This window comes from Artemia franciscana, unplaced genomic scaffold (assembly GCF_032884065.1).
Source record: "Artemia franciscana unplaced genomic scaffold, ASM3288406v1 PGA_scaffold_47, whole genome shotgun sequence".
Classification (NCBI taxonomy): Eukaryota; Metazoa; Arthropoda; class Branchiopoda; order Anostraca; family Artemiidae; genus Artemia; species Artemia franciscana.
Window position 1 is genome coordinate 1,389,767 of NW_027062688.1, and position 18,056 is coordinate 1,407,822.

Below are 18,056 nucleotides of genomic sequence, written 5' to 3' on the forward strand. Positions count from 1 at the left end.
TCATATGCCAACGCGTATTAACGCGTCCAATAGTCAACCTTTCTGTAAAGATCCTTTCATATACCAACGCGTATTAACGCGTCCAATAGTCAACCTTTCTGTAAAGATCCTTTCATATGCCAACGCGTATTAACGCGTCCAATAGTCAACCTTTCTGTAAAGATCCTTTCATATGCCAACGCGTATTAACGCGTCCAATAGTCAACCTTTCTGTAAAGATCCTTTCATATGCCATTGAAAAAGAGTCTGTTTTGTCTGAATTTTACTTTTTGGGGTTTAGCATGCAACCACTTGACTAACCCCTGAATTCATGTAGTCTGAGCCATACTTTTTAACAACAAAAGTTAATGAAAAAATTAAAAAACTGTTTGTTAGTAACTAACATATTCTTTCCTTTAGAAATAATTCCTAATTCCTTCTGTCAATGCTTTTAAAAACATCCCCAACATGTTTTGCAGGGATGCAAAAACATCACTGTTTGCTAAGGGACCAAGTCCCTTAGCAAACAGGACAAATTCTGGATTCGGGCTAGATTGACTTTCGAATTTACTCAAGTTATTACGAGATGATTGGCTCATTAAGAGCACAGTCTACAGTAATTCAAAAAGAAAAAAGTATAGTAATGATTTAATTTTACTGTTTTTCCGGCTCTACGACACTACTAGCCATTGATGGCATTTAAAGCCTATTTTAAATCTTAAACTCTGTTCGATTGTATTTTTTTTCTGAGTATTTTTCGAGGGCTCCTGACCTTAATCCTATCTGAGTAAAAAAAAAGAAAATAAGGTATATCAGAAAATAAGTATTAAAAGACTATCTAATTAGTTTCTGATTAAGGCCTTTTGGCTCCAGTAACTCATAGACTTTGTGGTTACTTTTTATTTGAGATATACTACCCATTTATTAAGCTTTAAAGCTTAATGCTACTCAGCAAGTGTGCATTTTTTCTCAGCATTCTCTTAGTAAAGGATTAGATTTTGCTAAAAGTTTTTACGGATTTCAAAAGTACTTGATTTTTTTTTTTTTTTTTTTACTAGCCTAGAAAGTGATCTATGTTACATGTGTGTCCTTGCTTGGGTTTAATTATAAATCCGCCTACAATCGAGTAAACTCTAAAATTTAACTTAATCGTTTTGTAGAAATACAACAAAGCTAAGTTAACATTTATTTTTACACGTGTACTTGTACACATTTTTTTCCATTCTTCTTCTTTGCTCACATAAAATGTATCGACTCAAAAGCTTTAGATTCTTTTTAGCGGCTTAAAGTCTCATGAAAAGAATTAAATCTGACTTTGTCCTCCTTTTAATTTAAAAAAATTGAGAAAGGAGCAAAGGAATTATAAAAGAACAGGTAAAAAGGCTAGGTTATTCGGCTTCCTTTCCTTACACATGCTTAAGGAATAATAAAAATGGCTTTAAAATTTTGTCACAAACAAAAACAATAATTTTTTGTGCTATAAACTTATTTATAGCACACTTTCTCTAGCATTTACAATTCCACTTGTTCTATAAACAAGAAAAAACAAATTATAGCACACAACAGTTTCCTCTAAAACCAAAGTAAAAATAAAGTAAAAAGACAAGGTTGTTTGGCTTCCGTTCCTTATATCTGCTTGAGCAATAATAGGAATGGCTTGAAAAACTGGGTCAAAGGCAAAAACAATAATTTGTTTTGTGCTATAAACTTGCTTATAACAACACTTGTTATAGCATTTTCCACTTGTCCTATAAACGAAAAAAAAACAAAAAAAACAAAACAAATTGTAGCACACTGTTTAACAAAAATATATTAAATCTATCTTTTTTTTAATAATATATTAAATCTGTCTTTTTCTATTTGAATGGATTGATTGAATAAGCAAAATTAGCCAAATAGCCCAAACGCACTTTATATACTGATTAAGATAATGTATGTGAAGTTAATTCATCATTGAAAACGAAACACGTTTCTTTCTCGTGATTGGTTTTTACGAAAAACGAATTATATTTCAAATATTTTCTTTTGTACTTATTACAAGATAGATAATAAAAATATATATAACAGCAAAATAAAAATTTTGAACTAATGAGCATAAAGCAATTAATGTCATTCAATTCATTAGCACATTTGCAGCTAATATTAATATTAATTAATATCATTTATTTTTTTTAGTAAAGTACCAATGACGTTAAAGACTTAGACTTTTCAACAGTTAGGGAAGGGAGCATTAGCCAAGCTCTCACTTGGAGTGATTTTGTTTGTTTTAAGCTTCAATTGCATTTTAAATCTAATTTTTATTTGTTTTAAGATTTATTTATTCATTTATATTAGTACTTGTTGTATGTTTGTTTGTTACTATTGTTTATTTAATTTCCGTTCATTTTCGGTTTCATCTATTCTTTAATAGTAATTTCTTATCTTTTGAGCTTACATTACTATAGAAATTTTCTTCTGCTGATCTTAAGTTTAATTAAATAAAAAAATTGTTTCCAACTGAAAGAAAGGAGCAACATTAAAACTCAAAACGAACAGAAATTATTCTGTTTATAAAGGGGCTACCCCTCTCCTTAATACCTTGCTCTTTAACGCTAAAGTTCTTTGCATTGAAAATTCTATTTTAATTAAAAGGCCTTTGGGTTTCTAATTTCTGTTCGTTTTGACTTTTAATGTTGCTCTTTATTTTAAGTTGAAAAAAACGTAAGTTTTATTTAATTTCTGATCGTTTTACGATAATGGTAGTAAATCTGGGTCACCCTTCATGAAAAATACCTTCCTCTCAAGAGAAAATCCTCCGCGGAAATTTCCTTAACATAGAATAAACCCCTTCGAACAATTCCCTCCAAATAATTCCATCCTCGCTGAACCCCCCCCCCCCCCACTTTAAATTTTTTGCGGATGATTCAGCTTGGAAATTTTTTCTTAATATACTTTCATTTGAAAAAGACTCTGTAAAATCCTTCCAGTACAAAATTTAACCTGACAAATTTAACCCTAAAAATTAAAAGTACAAAATTAAAAAAATTAAAGTTTGGGCAAACACAAGTACAAAATCCCTACCTCCCCGAAAAATGTCTGCATACTTCTCAAAAGCAAATGCTATACGTAAGCAATGGACAAATTTCATAACTTACAGGCCTCTCCCCTTGGACTGTGGGGGTTGGGGTTTCTACCCCTAAAGGACCGGTTTTTGGATATTTCAAGTTTCCTGACAAAGTTTCGATCTTAAAATTCTAATCGGGCTACTTTGGGGAAAGAAGGGTTGTGGGAAAGAGGCTAATTCCCATTTGGAATATTTTGAACAAAATGCTTATCTCAAAATTTTTATCGGATGCATTTCGGAAAAAGAGAGTGTGGGAGGGATAGTGGCTCCCTATCAGTCTTGACTTTTAAAAAACGCAAAAGAACTTGCGATTTTTAATCGAAGTTTATACGACCACTTTTCCATATGAGTTGCCTCTAGCAAAAATAGTAAATACATGATAAAACAATGACGATATTAAAAATTTCTTTATTCATCTATATTTGCACGTCTTTATGTTTGCTCTGATCGTTAATTTTAATTTATGTTTGTTTTGGACTTAATTTATTCTTTAATAGTAATTTCTGGTTGTTTTCAGCTCCAAATATTTCTGAAATTAATTTCTGCTGGTTTAAGTTTAATATGGCCCTTTGTCTTTCTTTTAAAAACTTGTTTTTATGCATTTTCTTAATTAGTTTCTGTTCGTTTAAATTACCAAAGTTTTTTTTTTGATTCATAAAAAGAATATTGTACATTTTTCACGTCTTAGAACTAAGAATTAAAACAAACAATTATAATTTATTAGTTAGCTGTTGAATTACATTATCATAGAAACATATTTCTGGGTGTCTTAAGTTAAATAGGACTATTTACTTTTGACACACTTCTTCTTTGGAAAGTTTTATTCTTGTTAATTTTGCTTTGAGAAACTTCTTTTCATTGAATATTTTTCTTTAAAGTAATTTTTGTTCATTTTTGTTACTAAAGTTCTTATTAGTTTATAAAATGAATTTCTATAGTTTTAAGCATACTTAAGCAATACTTTTAAGACTTATAAACCTATGGACATGCCACCCTTGTCTCGGGACCTGGGCGGCTGTTTCAGCCCCAGAAATTTTGGAGCATTGGACTATCCAAAGCATCTTTGGAATATTTTAATGAAATGGCTATCTGAAAATTTCGATAGCGAGTATTTGGGGGGGGGGTTAATTGCCCTCTGACCAATTTGACAAACGGGAACTAAAACTTTAAATTTTCCATCAGATGAGCCTCTTCCAAACCTGATACGATCCCTACCGTCATAGAAACCTTATGTGCCCTTAGGCTATAGCTTAAAACCCTCGCCACCGGGCACTGTGGGGCTATGTCCAACTCAGAGGCATTGTTATATGACTTTTGGACAATTTAAAAAAAAATATCTCTGTCAAAACTTTTATCAGATACATTTGGGGAAAATAATTTATGGGAGGGGGGGTACCTGCCCTCAGACTACTTTTAATACATCAAAGGGAGCTAGAATATTCAATTTCAAATAAAATGAGCCTTCTTTAAAGTATACATGACTACTCCTTTTATGAAAACTTTTAATATACCCCCGGGTAATAGTATACAACCCATGGTCCCGCGCTGGGGAGATTTATCATCCCTGGACGCTTTTTTGTGTGATACGTGGACTATTTTGAACAAAATGGCTATCTCAAACTTCGATTGGTTGTATTTGGGGAAAAGAAGGTGTTGGGGTTATTTGGCCTCCAATCACTTTTGATTCTTAGAAAAGGCGCTAGAATTTTCAATTCCCAATCAAATCAGCCTCCTTCAATGTTTATACGATCACCCCTTTTCATATGGTGTGCCACAAGGAATAATTATAAGCGTAGAATATAAGGAAGTAGTAATTATAAGCGTAGTAATATAAGGAATAGGAATAATTATAAGCGTTGAAGCCTAATGAACTTTACCATATGCAATACTATAGCGTTGCCTCTGATTTGAAAATAATAGAATTCTTAGAATTATGCATTATTTAGCGAGTTTTTCAGTTTTTTAGAAGTTGGTATTGGTAGAAGTAATATAGTGTGAACCCAATAAAATGGTAATATACTGTTTTATAAGCGGTAATGTAAATGGCGAAATATGGTAAACGCAATGAAACACACTGGAATAATATAAATTAGAACAAAATGTAATTCAGCATTAGAAAGATACGGCAAGACTATACCTCCTGTTTCGGTGCCTAGACAGCCACTTGCCACCCTAGGCTAAGGACTACGTTTTGTAATGAATATAAACCCTTACTAAGATCTTCTTATTCCATATGTTATTTTTTTTTTGTATTATTCCAAAAGATTATTCATACTTTTTTAGGGAGACATACAGCAGCTTCTATTTGTTGATGGCCCAGAAGCTGGCTATGAAGTATGTAAGCAGTTTATGCCAGACTGCTCAGAGCCATTAGACTCGATTTTAGCAGCCACGGGAGGCCGAAACCTCTTTTCTAGAAGCTTCCAGGATTCAGACACATATCAGTCAGCTGCAGATTTAGTTTATGCCAGACCAGTTGGTGGAAACGAGCAAGAGGCCGAAGAGGTAAAATGACGTTCTGAATTTTAGTTAAAAAAATTTATTTTCAAGTTTTAAGATTCAGTAGGCTCTAAATGATCTGCAACAGATATATTCTGTGCAAGAGAAATAGGTATAAACGAGCTTGTAGCTGAAACGGGACTGAAACGGGACTGAAAATTCTCACGCATATATATATATATATATATATATATATATATATATATATATATATATATATATATATATATATATATATATATATATATATATATATATATTATAAGAAGTGCATGGTAAATTATATTTTCTATTTTTTTTAATCGATCTATGATGTTTTTATAGGGGAAGGTTCGAGAAACGGGAATAACGTAGGTAGGTAGGGAAAGTAGGTGGCCTACTGATAGCCTACTTAATTGCAATTTTTTATCCAGGTATTAGATTCTTAATTGAGATACTAACGCAACAGATCTAGCTAACAGAGGATTAGTAGGTTGAAATAAGAGTTTGGGTGGAAAGGGGAAAAAAATGCTTTCTGAGTTACATGCGGATGCTGAATCTTCTGACCCAGATGCCTCATGCAACCCAAGCTAAACCAATAGGTGGAAATAAGCCAGTGGTTGAAATGGCAGAAACAAGTTTAACATTTCAGCACTCATGTTGAATGATGAGCGTCATGGAGGGCACCTATTTGAGGATCCCCCCTCCCTTTAGGATCTTACCTTCCTTTCCAATTCTTTGTCGTTTAAACCCTACTTTACAAATATTGTTTGATTTTTCTAAAGTTCAGTCTCTGTGTATGACTCATTTTTGGTTTCAAATTTTATTCATTTTCTTTTGGAATATGGTTTCGAATTTGTTAGAATTAGGTGAAGGAGCTAAGATTCCTTTTTTTTTCGTCTTTTTGGTATTTTTAACCACTTTTTATGGCACTTGATATCTACCAAGTGACATATAGCGATCGTAAATTCTGTCGATCGGTCTGTCTGTCGGTCTGTCTGTCTGTCCCGGTTTTGCTACTTTAGGCACTTCCAGGTAAGCTAGGACGATGAAATTTGGTAGGCATATCAGGAACCAGACCATATTAAATTAGAAATTGTCGTTTCCCCGATTTAACAATCTGGGGGTGGGAGTGGGGGACGGTTAAATCGAAAAAATTAGGTATTTTTAACTTACGAACGGGTGATCGGATCTTGATGAAATTTGATGTTTGGAAGGATATCGTGTCTCAAAGCTCTTATTTTAAATCCCTCTTATAGGATCCGGTGACATTGGGGGAAGTTGAGGGGGGGCCTAAAATCTTGGAGAACGCTTAGAGTAGAGGGATTGGGATGCAAATTGGTAGGGAAAATAAGCACAAGTCCTAGATACGGGATTGATATAACTGGAACAGATCCGCCCTCTTTGGGGAGTTGGAGGGAGTGAGGGTTAATTCTGAAAAATTAGAAAAAATAGGTATTTTTAACTTACGAAGGAGTGATCGGATCTCAATGACATTTGATGTTTGGAAGGATATCGTGTCTCAGAGCTCTTATATTAAATCACGATTGGATCCGGTGACACTGGGGGATTTGGGGGGGGACCTAAAGTCTTGGAAAACGCTTAGAGTGGAGGGATCGGGATGAAACTTGGTGTGAAAAATAAGCACAAGTCCTAGATACGTGATTGACATAACCGGAATGGATCCGCTCTCTTTGGGGGAGTTGGTGGGAAGGGTTAATTCTAAAAAAATAGAAAAAATGATGTATTTTTAACTTACATAGAGGTGATCGGATCCTCATGAAATTTCATATTTAGAAGGACCTCGTAACTGAGATCTCTTATTTTGAATCCCGACCGGATCTAGTGTCATTAGGGGGAGGGGACCGGAAATCTTGGAAAACGCTTAAAGCGGAGAGTTCAAGATTAAACTTCTTGGAAAGAATAAGTACAAGTCCAAGATACGTGACTGACATAATCTTAACGGATCCGCTCTCTTTGGTGGAGTTTGGGGGGGAGGAATGATTCGGAAAAATTAGGAAAAAATGAGGTGTTTATAACTTACGAACGGGTGATCAGATCTTGATGAAATGTTATGTTTAGAAGAATCTTGTGCTTTAGAAATCTTATTTTAAATCCCGACGAGATCCGATGACTTTGGGGGGAGTTGGAGGGGGAAATCGGAAATCGGAAAACGCTTAGAATGGAGAGATCGGGATGAAGCTTGATGGGAAGAATAAGCACAGGTTATAGACACGTGATTGACATAATTCGAACGGATCCGTTCTCTTTGGGGGAGCTGGGGGTAGTTAATTTGGAAAAGTTAGAAAAAATGAAGTATTTTTAACTTAAGAACGGGTGACTGGATCTTAATGAAATTCGATATTTAGAAGGAACTCATGTCTCAGAGCTCTTATGTCAAATCCCGACCAGATATGTTGACATTGAAGGGGGAAACCGGAAATCTTGGAAAACACTTATAAATATCGTAGACACGTCATTGACGTAACCGGACTGGATCCGCTCTCTATTTGGGGGAGTTAGTGGTTGGGCTTCACTGCTTTGGCGTGTTTGGTGCTTCTGGACGTGCTAGGACCATGAAAAGTGGTAGGCGTGTCAGGGAGCTGCGCAAATTGACTTGATAAAGTCGTTTCTAAAGTCTTCGTTACCACGAACTGTTTGATCAAACAGTTCGTGGTAACGAACTGTTGTAAGGAGTGACCCGGCTCAACAGTAACTGGAGCTCTAAAAAACGGAATTTTGATACCAATATTTAAATTAAATGAACTGCATTTTAATGCTGATTTTGAATATTAAATTCCATCAACGTTAGTTCTATCCATCAAAAGCTACGAGCCTGACAAAATTTGTCTTATTTTGGAAAATAGGTGGAAACACCCCCTAAAAGCCACATATAATCTTCAGTGTAACAGAGAACCCTATTCTAGAAGTTTCAAGCTCCTATCTACAAAAATTTGGAATTTTGTATTTCTTGGCAGAAGACAGGTCACGGATGCGTGTATTTTTTTCCCAGGGGTGACCGTATCGACCTAGTGTTCTTAGAATGTCTCAAGGGGTCACATTCTAACGGAAATTAAAATTTCTAGGTCCCTTTCTAAGTGACCAAAAAATTGGAGGGCACCTATGCCCCCTCCCATACTCTTTTTTCCCAAAGTCACTGGGTTAAAATTTTCAGATAGCCGTTTTGTTCAGCATAGTCGAAAAACCTAATAACTTTGTCTTTGTGGACGATTTAATCCCCCACAGTCCCTGGGGGAGGAGCTGCGAGTTACAAGCTTTGAACAATGTTTACATAGAGTAATGTGTTAGGGTGGGGTGGAGGGGGTCACGTGGGAGGATCCTTCTATGACGGAATTGTCATGAGGGAAGAGAATTTCCATGAAGGAGTACAGGATTTTCTAGCATTATTTAAAAACAATGAGAAAATAAATAAAAAATTCTACTGGAAGTAAGGAGCAGCATTTAAACTTGAACCGAACAGAAAATATAACGTATATCAGGGGTTCACCTCCTCCACAATACCTTGCTCTCTACGCTAAAGTATTTTCACTAATTTCAACTATTTATTCTACGGCCTTCGTGATTCAGGGGTCATTCTGGAAGTATTGAGACAAAATTCAAGCTTTAGTGTAAAGAGCGGGGTATTGACGAGGGGCGAAACCCCTAATATACATAATAAAAATATGCGTAAATATCGAAAGTTCGTTACGTAGGTTAATTCTTAAGTTACATATATTCATAACTAATAAAAACGTTCTTAAAAAAATATAAAGTTCTAGTTGCATTTTTAAGTAACCAAAAATTGGAGGGCAACTAGGATTTCTCCTCCACTCCTTTTTTTTATCAAAGTCCTCCGATCAACACTATGAGAAAGCCATTTAGCCAAAAAAAAAAAAAAAAAAAAAAAAAAAAAAAAAAAAAAAAAAAAAAAAAAAAAAATCGTTTCAATTATTCATGTGCGGTGAGCCAAAAAAAAAATGTATTAATTTAAAAACGTTCAGAAGTTAAATAAAAGAAACAAGTTTTTTTATATAATGTATTCCAACTTCACAACACATGCCTTGTTGGGTTTTTGATCAGAGACATCTTGCCCTATATTTGACTCCTTCTCATCATTTTGTGTTGATCGATTACAGGAGTTGCTAGGCCACCTGTCCTGTTCATTTAATTCTGGATTAATTTAAACACGGCTATTTAAACCCAAAATTATTACGAATAAGAATTTACCGATAAAACAAGATGACTCTTTTCTGCTTCTTTGCAAATTCGGTGTTTGGCATCTACGACTGGAGCTAAGCAGTGCTAAAATAAGCCATTTCTCTACTGAGAAGTTTGAAAGCCTCAAAGACTATTCAGGAGAAGAAAAACCCAACGTAGAGTTTCTCCGACCGAATTGAGTTCCTGGAAACTGGATGAGCCCAAAATAAACGACTCCAATGACTTCATAAAAATTAGGTCTGAAAGACAAAACGAAAACAAATCATATGTGAGCGTTAGCAGTTTTTTAAGTCACACGTTTTTAAGGCCAGTCCCTTTGAACCGGGTTTAATTTAGACAACTCTATTTAAAAACTAAATTATAAAAATTAAAACCGAAAAATAAGATAAAACGACTCTATTCGATTAACATGCAAATTCCGTGTTAGATATCTACGATTGAAGCCAAAAAGTGTCAAAATCAGCCATTTCTTTGCCGAAGAGCTTGAAAATGTAAAAGTCTTTCCATGAGAAGGAAAATTTAACTTAGACTGACTCTGAATTGAGTACCGGTGTCCTCGGTGAAGCCAAAATAAACGACTTACTTGACTTCACAAAAAGCAGGGGGTAAATCACCCCTTTCGAGCCACCCATGGGGGCAAATTCTTTCTTGTCCCCTATCAATTAACGCCACTGGCTGCAATTGCTATCAGGTGCTTTTTTCACTGCAATTCAAATGAGAGTATTTCTTCTTCTCCCCTCATAGCACTCTTTAACAGAACCCATCATAGGAACGGTCACGAGTCTTAGATACTAATTTACGAATTATATATGCAATTTTGGCATTTACTATAAAATCAATACTTAAGACACATGCAACATAAACGTCCCCCTGACCAAAGTGGGAAGATTTTTTCTTGATGGTAAAATCAAAGCTATTTGCAATGGCTATAATGGTATCCAGAAGTGATTCTTTCATCAGATTTAGGCTTGGGTTTAGCCAAAAATTTTAAGAAAAGATCTTTGTATCGTAAAACCATGACCTAATTTCCATGTTCAAAACATTGTAAATATTTCTTGTAGTACAAAAAGTATAAATAATGTCAAAGATGAAGAAGCACATGAATAGGGTACTTGAGGGTTGGAGGAGATGGTCGCCTCATTCATATTTAAGAAAACTGTGAATTCCGTTTAAAAAAGAGAAATTAGATACAAAAAAAAATATTAAAAACGAAAAGAAATCCTAAATATTATTCTCTGGTGCCATTCTTATTCTAACTCCCTCCCCAACCCTTCGCTTTTACGCTATGTAATGACTTTCAAAAAGATTGTTCTAGAATTTGAGGCAAAAGCTATATCATGCAATGTTATTTTCATTTTTTTACAGTGTCTATAGAATGAAAGCGTCAATTAGGTTTAAACGAAAGTATTTTTGGCTTTTATTTTTTGAAAGAGAATGATTAAATAATCAATGGAAATCATTATGTAAATATATCCTTAAGTACTTTCAGGAAGACAACAGTCCAAATTTGTTCCTGGGGGGGGGGAATGCAAGGGGAGCTAGCACCTCAAACATGTGAGATCGATTCGTTCTGTTAAAGTTCACTTGGATTTTATTGTGAAGTCATTTATTAAACCAGTCGAAACAAACAGGGGCGTAGCTACAGTATTTTTATTAGGGGGCAAGACGGGCTGTTGTTGTTGTAGGTGTTATTCAAGCACTAGTTAAGAAAAGTGACTATTTAACTAATACGCTATTTGGTAAATTTAAAATTATTATGAAATACATGATAAACAATAAACACACATTAAACTATCATAAATATAAGTGATGGTGCTTGGATATTATTAAAATTATCAGCAATGAGCCGCTGCAGACGACAGTAGTATAGAATAACAAGCTTTTGGGCGGGCGAAGGGGAATGTTGTATATACTTAGCTTTTCAGCTAGACTCACCACTAATACGCTAGCAAAAATCCCCTTCAACTTCCCCCAACCCCATCCCCAACAAAGGATGCTCAATATCATAATTGAGCCAAGTTCTATTTTAATAGCCCCCGGGTATCACACTATCCAATTGTTTGTAATTTTGAATAGATTTTGACTCAGTAAGATTTAATTTGTCGCACTAAATTTTTAATGTACGGGATTTATTGAAATATTATTTATGATTTTTTACTAAATAGATTGTTTGTGGATTCATTGATTTATATTAATAAATAGCATTGATATCAGTGGGCCCCATAAAGCGAAACAAAAATCGTAGGAAGCGCAAAATCGCTGTCTTAATAAAGACACAAGATAATTCAACGTATTACCGCCGATTGTGTAACAGATTATGACACCATTTGCCACATTTAAATAGCGAAAAATATGGCTCTTTCGAATACCGAGATGGGTCTGTTGGCTCTCGAGTCCGAAAACTTGAAGCGTTAGGAGTTTGACCTGACAAATCGCTGTGACGAGGATACGCTTCTTGCGAAGATGTGCTTTCATAGCTCGCCTAAAGACCGTATTTCAAATTTGAAAGTATTCAACAAATCAAGTTAGGATTGTTGACTTATTTATTGGGCATTCTTTGGCAAACTATACAAAAAAATCTCAGCAAATCTTGGCATCATTGTGCCAGAAACCTTAAATTAGTTAAGAAATGTCAGAGATGCCAATAAGAAGAGAAAATTTAGTTTGAAAATTACCTTCCCCGTTTTATCTTTGTTTAAAAAAAGACTAATATTATAAAGATTACACAAAATTTTTTCTTTTGTAAGTCAGGGTCCGGGGTTGACTATACATTCCCAGAGGGGGGGGGGGATAATGACTATCGTTCTTATGTCTATAATTCTCTTCACAAGCAAAGCTTGGTCTCCCATTGCAGCATGATAAAACTGATAACAATAGAAAAAGAGAATGGGTTGATACCGCTTGTTCATGCGCACAAAAGTTTCTAAATTGTGATAAAAATATACTTGTGTCGCTGAAATCACTCTATTCTATTCTCAGCCGATACAGCATACCCTTGCAGAGATAAATGTCCCACAAGTAGCGCTGGCATTGTGTGAAATACGACTAATTTCAGTATTAAAAGCAATATTAGCAAAAAGTCAGCATGGTATTATACATAGAGGTAGTTCTACATTTATGGATTAGTATGTGAATCTGAAACGTGAGGAATAGGATTTTCCCGTCGCTTGTTAGGCGTTTAAATTACATATAACGTAAGTTGGAGTTTACAAGATTATAATCTAGTGTTTACATTATCTTTTATTATCAGCGCTTATTATGCAATCCAATGACAAATAAAACTCGTAATTTCAATTAAGTGCTGGAGATGAAAACTAAAATAATTAAGGAATTTTTAATGCGTATCCCCCTCTACTGAATTCCATGATGACAATCCAACCGATTTGACCTACATAGTCATAGTACGAATATCATTATAAAAAACGCTAATCCCTAATTTCTTTTTCAATGATTTCTTTTTTATTCAGGAAATTCCATTCCCATTATTTCCTATTCGTAGATTTAGAGTTTGTATTCATGTCCACTTTTGAAAGTTAAAAAAAAGAGAATCTAATCTTGAACTGATAGATTTCCGGAAGTAAGAGTACCTTAAACATTAGGGGGGAAAATTGATCCGAGCAAATGTGCCTGGGGGGTCAGAGAGAGAGGGCTACTCGGGGGGATCTTTCCATGTAGGAATTTTTTATGGGTAAAGAGAATTTTCCATGAAATGGGCACCGGATTTCCAGCATTATTTAAAAAAGATCATAAATTAAATAAAAAAAACAAGTTTTTTCAATTGAAAGTGAGGAGCAACATTAAAACTTAAGACAAAAAGAAACAACTCTGTATATGAGGGGGTTCACCCCCTCGTCAATACCTCGTTCCTTACGCTAAAGTTTTTCAGTACTTTACGTTACGCGGCGTCACCTTTTCATCTTCACTTATTCCTAGCCTTAGTGATTTAGTCTTCTTAACATTAGTTTTCAAACCTATTATATACCCCAAACTCTCAAAACTTCTAAAAGTTCATTCATGTTGCTCATACTTTCATCTAGGATACTCAAATCATCAGCATAATCTAAGTCCAGCAAAGTTTTTCCTACCTATTTTATTCCATGTTTCCCCATTGCCTTTCCTGTCCCCGTTAAGAAAATCTCCAACAAAATGATCCATTAGCAACTCTGTATATGAGGGGGTTCACCCCCTCGTCGATACCTCGTTCCTTACGCTAAAGTTTTTCAGTACTTTACGTTACCCGGCGTCACCTTTTCATCTTCACTTATTCCTAGCCATAGTGATTTAGTCTTCTTAACATTAGTTTTCAAACCTATTATGTACCCCAAACTCTCAAAACTTCTAAAAGTTCATTCATGTTGCTCATACTTTCATCTAGGATACTCAAATCATCAGCATAATCTAAGTCCAGCAAAGTTTTTCCTACCTATTTTATTCCATGTTTCCCCATTGCCTTTCCTGTCCCCGTTAAGAAATCTCCAACAAAATGATCCATTAGCAACTCTGTATATGAGGGGGTTCACCCCCTCGTCGATACCTCGTTCCTTACGCTAAAGTTTTTCAGTACTTTACGTTACCCGGCGTCACCTTTTCATCTTCACTTATTCCTAGCCATAGTGATTTAGTCTTCTTAACATTAGTTTTCAAACCTATTATATACCCCAAACTCTCAAAACTTCTAAAAGTTCATTCATGTTGCTCATACTTTCATCTAGGATACTCAAATCATCAGCATAATCTAAGTCCAGCAAAGTTTTTCCTACCTATTTTATTCCATGTTTCCCCATTGCCTTTCCTGTCCCCGTTAAGAAAATCTCCAACAAAATGATCCATATAAAGGGAAATATTACACAACCCTACTTAACTCCCGATTTAATATGAAACCAGCTGCTAACCTCATTTCCTACCTTAATCACAGCAGTGCTATTCTTGTACATAGCTCTTATAAGTTTAATGTATTTGTCTGGTATACCATTCAAGGATAAGACTTTCGCTAAAGCTCTTCTATCAACAGAATTGGACGCTTGCGCATAATCTATAAAACCGAGGACCAAAGGTGTTTGATAACTCAGGCACTTTTCAGTTATTAACCTAAAAGTGAAAATTTGGTCTCGTATTAAATCAGGAGTTCAGCAGGGTTATGTTATATCCCCATTTATATGGATCAATTTGTTGGGCATTTTCTTAAGGAGGACAGGGAAGTCATTGGGGGAACATGGAATCAAATGAGGAAAAACTGTCCTGGACTTAGATTATGCTGATGATTTAAGATTCTTAGATGAAAGTGTGAGCAAAATGAATGAACTTATTAGAAGTTTTGCAAGTTCAGGGGGCTAGAATAGGTTTGAAAATTAATGTTTAAGAAGACTAGGTCGCTAAAGGTTAGGAATAAGTGAAGATAGAAGTGTGACTTTGGGTAACGAAAATATTGATCATGCAGTAAGTGTCACTTTCCCTTGGTAAAATTGTAAAGACGATAGGTAAAGACGATATTTTATTGGTAAAGACGATAGGAGCAGTGAAGATGTTAAAAGTAAAATAGCCAAGGCTCAGGGTGTTTTTTTCAGAGTTAAAAAAAAGTTTGGATGAATAGAAAGACTAATCTGCAAGCCAAGATTAGAATGTTAGAAGCTACAGTGATAAATATGGTCAATTATAGTTCTGAAATGGGGGCGCTCCGAAAAGCGGATGAAAATTTGCTAGATTTTTTCAAGAGAAATCACCTACAGATTGTTCTGGTTACCCGGCTTATTTCAAACAGTAGGCTGTATGAAAAGTGTTGTTCAATCCCGCTTACTAGGGCTATAATGAGAGAAAGGTTGAAATTACTAGGGCACGTTCTGCAGATGAAGGATGACAGACTGCCGAAGATTATCCATCCTATCTAGCTGTCTGTTTCTAAGCGAAAAGTGGATCATCCGCGATTGGGATGGGAGGAGGTCATAAACAAAAATTAAGGGAAACGGGAACTTGCTGTGAGGCTTTGAGTAAAGAGTGAGCTGTAAAGTGAGGTGAGCTGTAAAGAGTGAGGCTTTAAATAGATTGGGATGGAGAGGAGTGTGCGTAGCTGTGTAGGTCTCAGGTTTCCTGGTGCTGCGGTGAGTTGTTAGTACTAGCAGTAGTAGCAGTAGTAGTTGTAGTGTTTAGACTAGTCACTGTATTTTCCACAATAAAATTTTATAAAAATCAAAAATATTTTAATTTTTTTCAATTAAAATTTCTATTTTTTGGTGATTCCGTTTGACATTCAGCTTTTGTTTCCGATCCAAGTCTTTATTTCAGGAAATATAGGGCTCTAATTAGATTGACAGTCTTAAGTTTCATTACAATCAATTAACCAAGCAATAATTTTATTGACCCATATAAAATGATACGAAAGTGACCATATGGAGTAAAGGAAAAAAAGAGAAGAGAAAAAATCAGACTATGATAAACGATACTAAATAAACGCACTAGAATATGTATGGCTACGGTCTAGAGATGAACCAAATTCAATACGTCATTGGTCCACAGCTAGAAATGGATCAGTAACACCATATAGTTGCGTAACTTTGCGGTTACGAGCCCAAAGAGGAAGATTTAGAAGATACTTTGCATGCTTGTAATATAAGCTTACGGATTTTCCGTAAATCAGTCATGGTAAACAGCTTCCAAAAAGAGCTAGGACTAAGACATGAGGGTTTATGTAAGCGTTATGAAGTCTAGCCAAAACATTCTTACTGTAACGTGTTTTAGCATTAACTAGTAGTCCATAAGCTGTTCTAGCCTTCGTGCTGAAATGCCCAAGTAGCCCTGCACATATACTGTTCAGGTCAGTCACAAGGGGTAAACCCTGATAAGTTAGGGATGACGAAAGTTCGATATCAGAATCACCCAAAGTGACTGTGGTACTATCAGAACCTGGTCGTTTAGAATTGAACTTAATACATTTACTCTTACTCGGATTGAATTTTGGACCAATATCGGTATACTCTTCACTTAAACTTGCAAAATTCTTCTCTATGAAAGCCAGGGTTCTACCCAAATTAAGAATATCGTCAGCATAATTCAAAAGCGATAGGTCCAAGCCACGAAAAATAAAGCTCATTTCAACTTTCTTATATTAGCCGTTACAATTATAAGCCATTTCCATCATAAGTATCCTTAATTTTTTTTTTTTTTATTTCACTTCTATTTAGGCATCATTTCACGTTCTATATTTCCATTTTAGCAGACAGAGGATTTGTAACTTCAATAGTATATCATTGAATTTTATAAGTAGTTTCCGTAGCTGGTTTGACCCTTATTCATTTCATTCATTCTCACGCTTTGTTTTCTATCTAGATTTTCATTTTAGGAGACAGAGGAGGAGTCAGATAGCTATCAGCCAACAATTGTAAATGGTACGGCTGATATAAATGGCTATTATGGGATTATGGGACCACCAGGCCCAAAAGGGTAAGCAATTAAAACTATCTGTTGGTTTAAATTCATTATTTATTTATTTATTCATTTCATGATTAACCATTAATTATTTGTGATGAATGATTAATTATGATTTATTGTAGAATAAAATAAAAAATATAAATAATATTATTTTTTCATTTTATTTCCATTTTCTTTTATATTGAATTATACAGTTGTTTATTTACAAATAAGTTGGGAAATCAACCAATCAATGGCAAAAATGATAAATATCACACTCGATGCTGCCTAGTTGACGTAAATCAATTTTTTTTTCTTGGTTTATCATTGATAATTTTTCAACTAATATCTAAACAAAAATTAATGTTTTATCAGTTATTATGCGTCTTCTCAGAAAAGTGCCCAGGATATTTTCTATAAGGACCCCAGTAATAAAAAATAAATAGATATTATAATTGGAAAAAAACGGGGCCGAAAATTCGGTAAAACTTGAATTTTGTTTTGGATGGGGTTGGGGGGTCAATCCTAAGTTCTCACCCTGGTACGTCTACATTTCTACTATTTTTCTCTGCTTTTTGATCAGAAAGTGTTTTGTATATTTTAACTTCCATTTTTGATACGTCTCTAGGATTTTTCAACTGATATAACGTATGGATCAGAATTTTATTTTCTTTGCAGAAAAGAATCTGCCGATATTTGAAGAAAATTGAGTAAAAAGGATAAATCAACTTAAAAATAAATATCCTTTTAAAATAATAAAACTAAATTTATTATCTAATTTTTATTGGATTTTAAGCAAGAAACTTTTCTTTGTATTCTGTAAGTTCGACAAGGATTCTGCTTCTTTTTTTTAAATGTAGTCATAAAAGCAAGAGAA

General features: G+C 34.6%; 2 protein-coding genes across 2 annotated transcripts in view; both read left to right on the plus strand.

The window, feature by feature from the left end:
- LOC136041864 (AP-1 complex subunit mu-1-like) overlaps window positions 1–18,056 on the plus strand; it is a 381,890-nt gene that overhangs the window by 99,509 nt on the left and 264,325 nt on the right. The window lies entirely within an intron of this gene.
- The window catches only part of LOC136041863 (collagen alpha-1(V) chain-like), a 209,722-nt gene that overhangs the window by 75,146 nt on the left and 116,520 nt on the right, over window positions 1–18,056 (plus strand). The window contains exons 5-6 of the mRNA XM_065726642.1: window positions 5,366–5,587; window positions 17,112–17,212. Of these exons, the coding sequence (XP_065582714.1) occupies window positions 5,366–5,587; window positions 17,112–17,212 (323 nt within the window). The remainder of the gene's footprint in view (window positions 1–5,365; window positions 5,588–17,111; window positions 17,213–18,056) is intronic.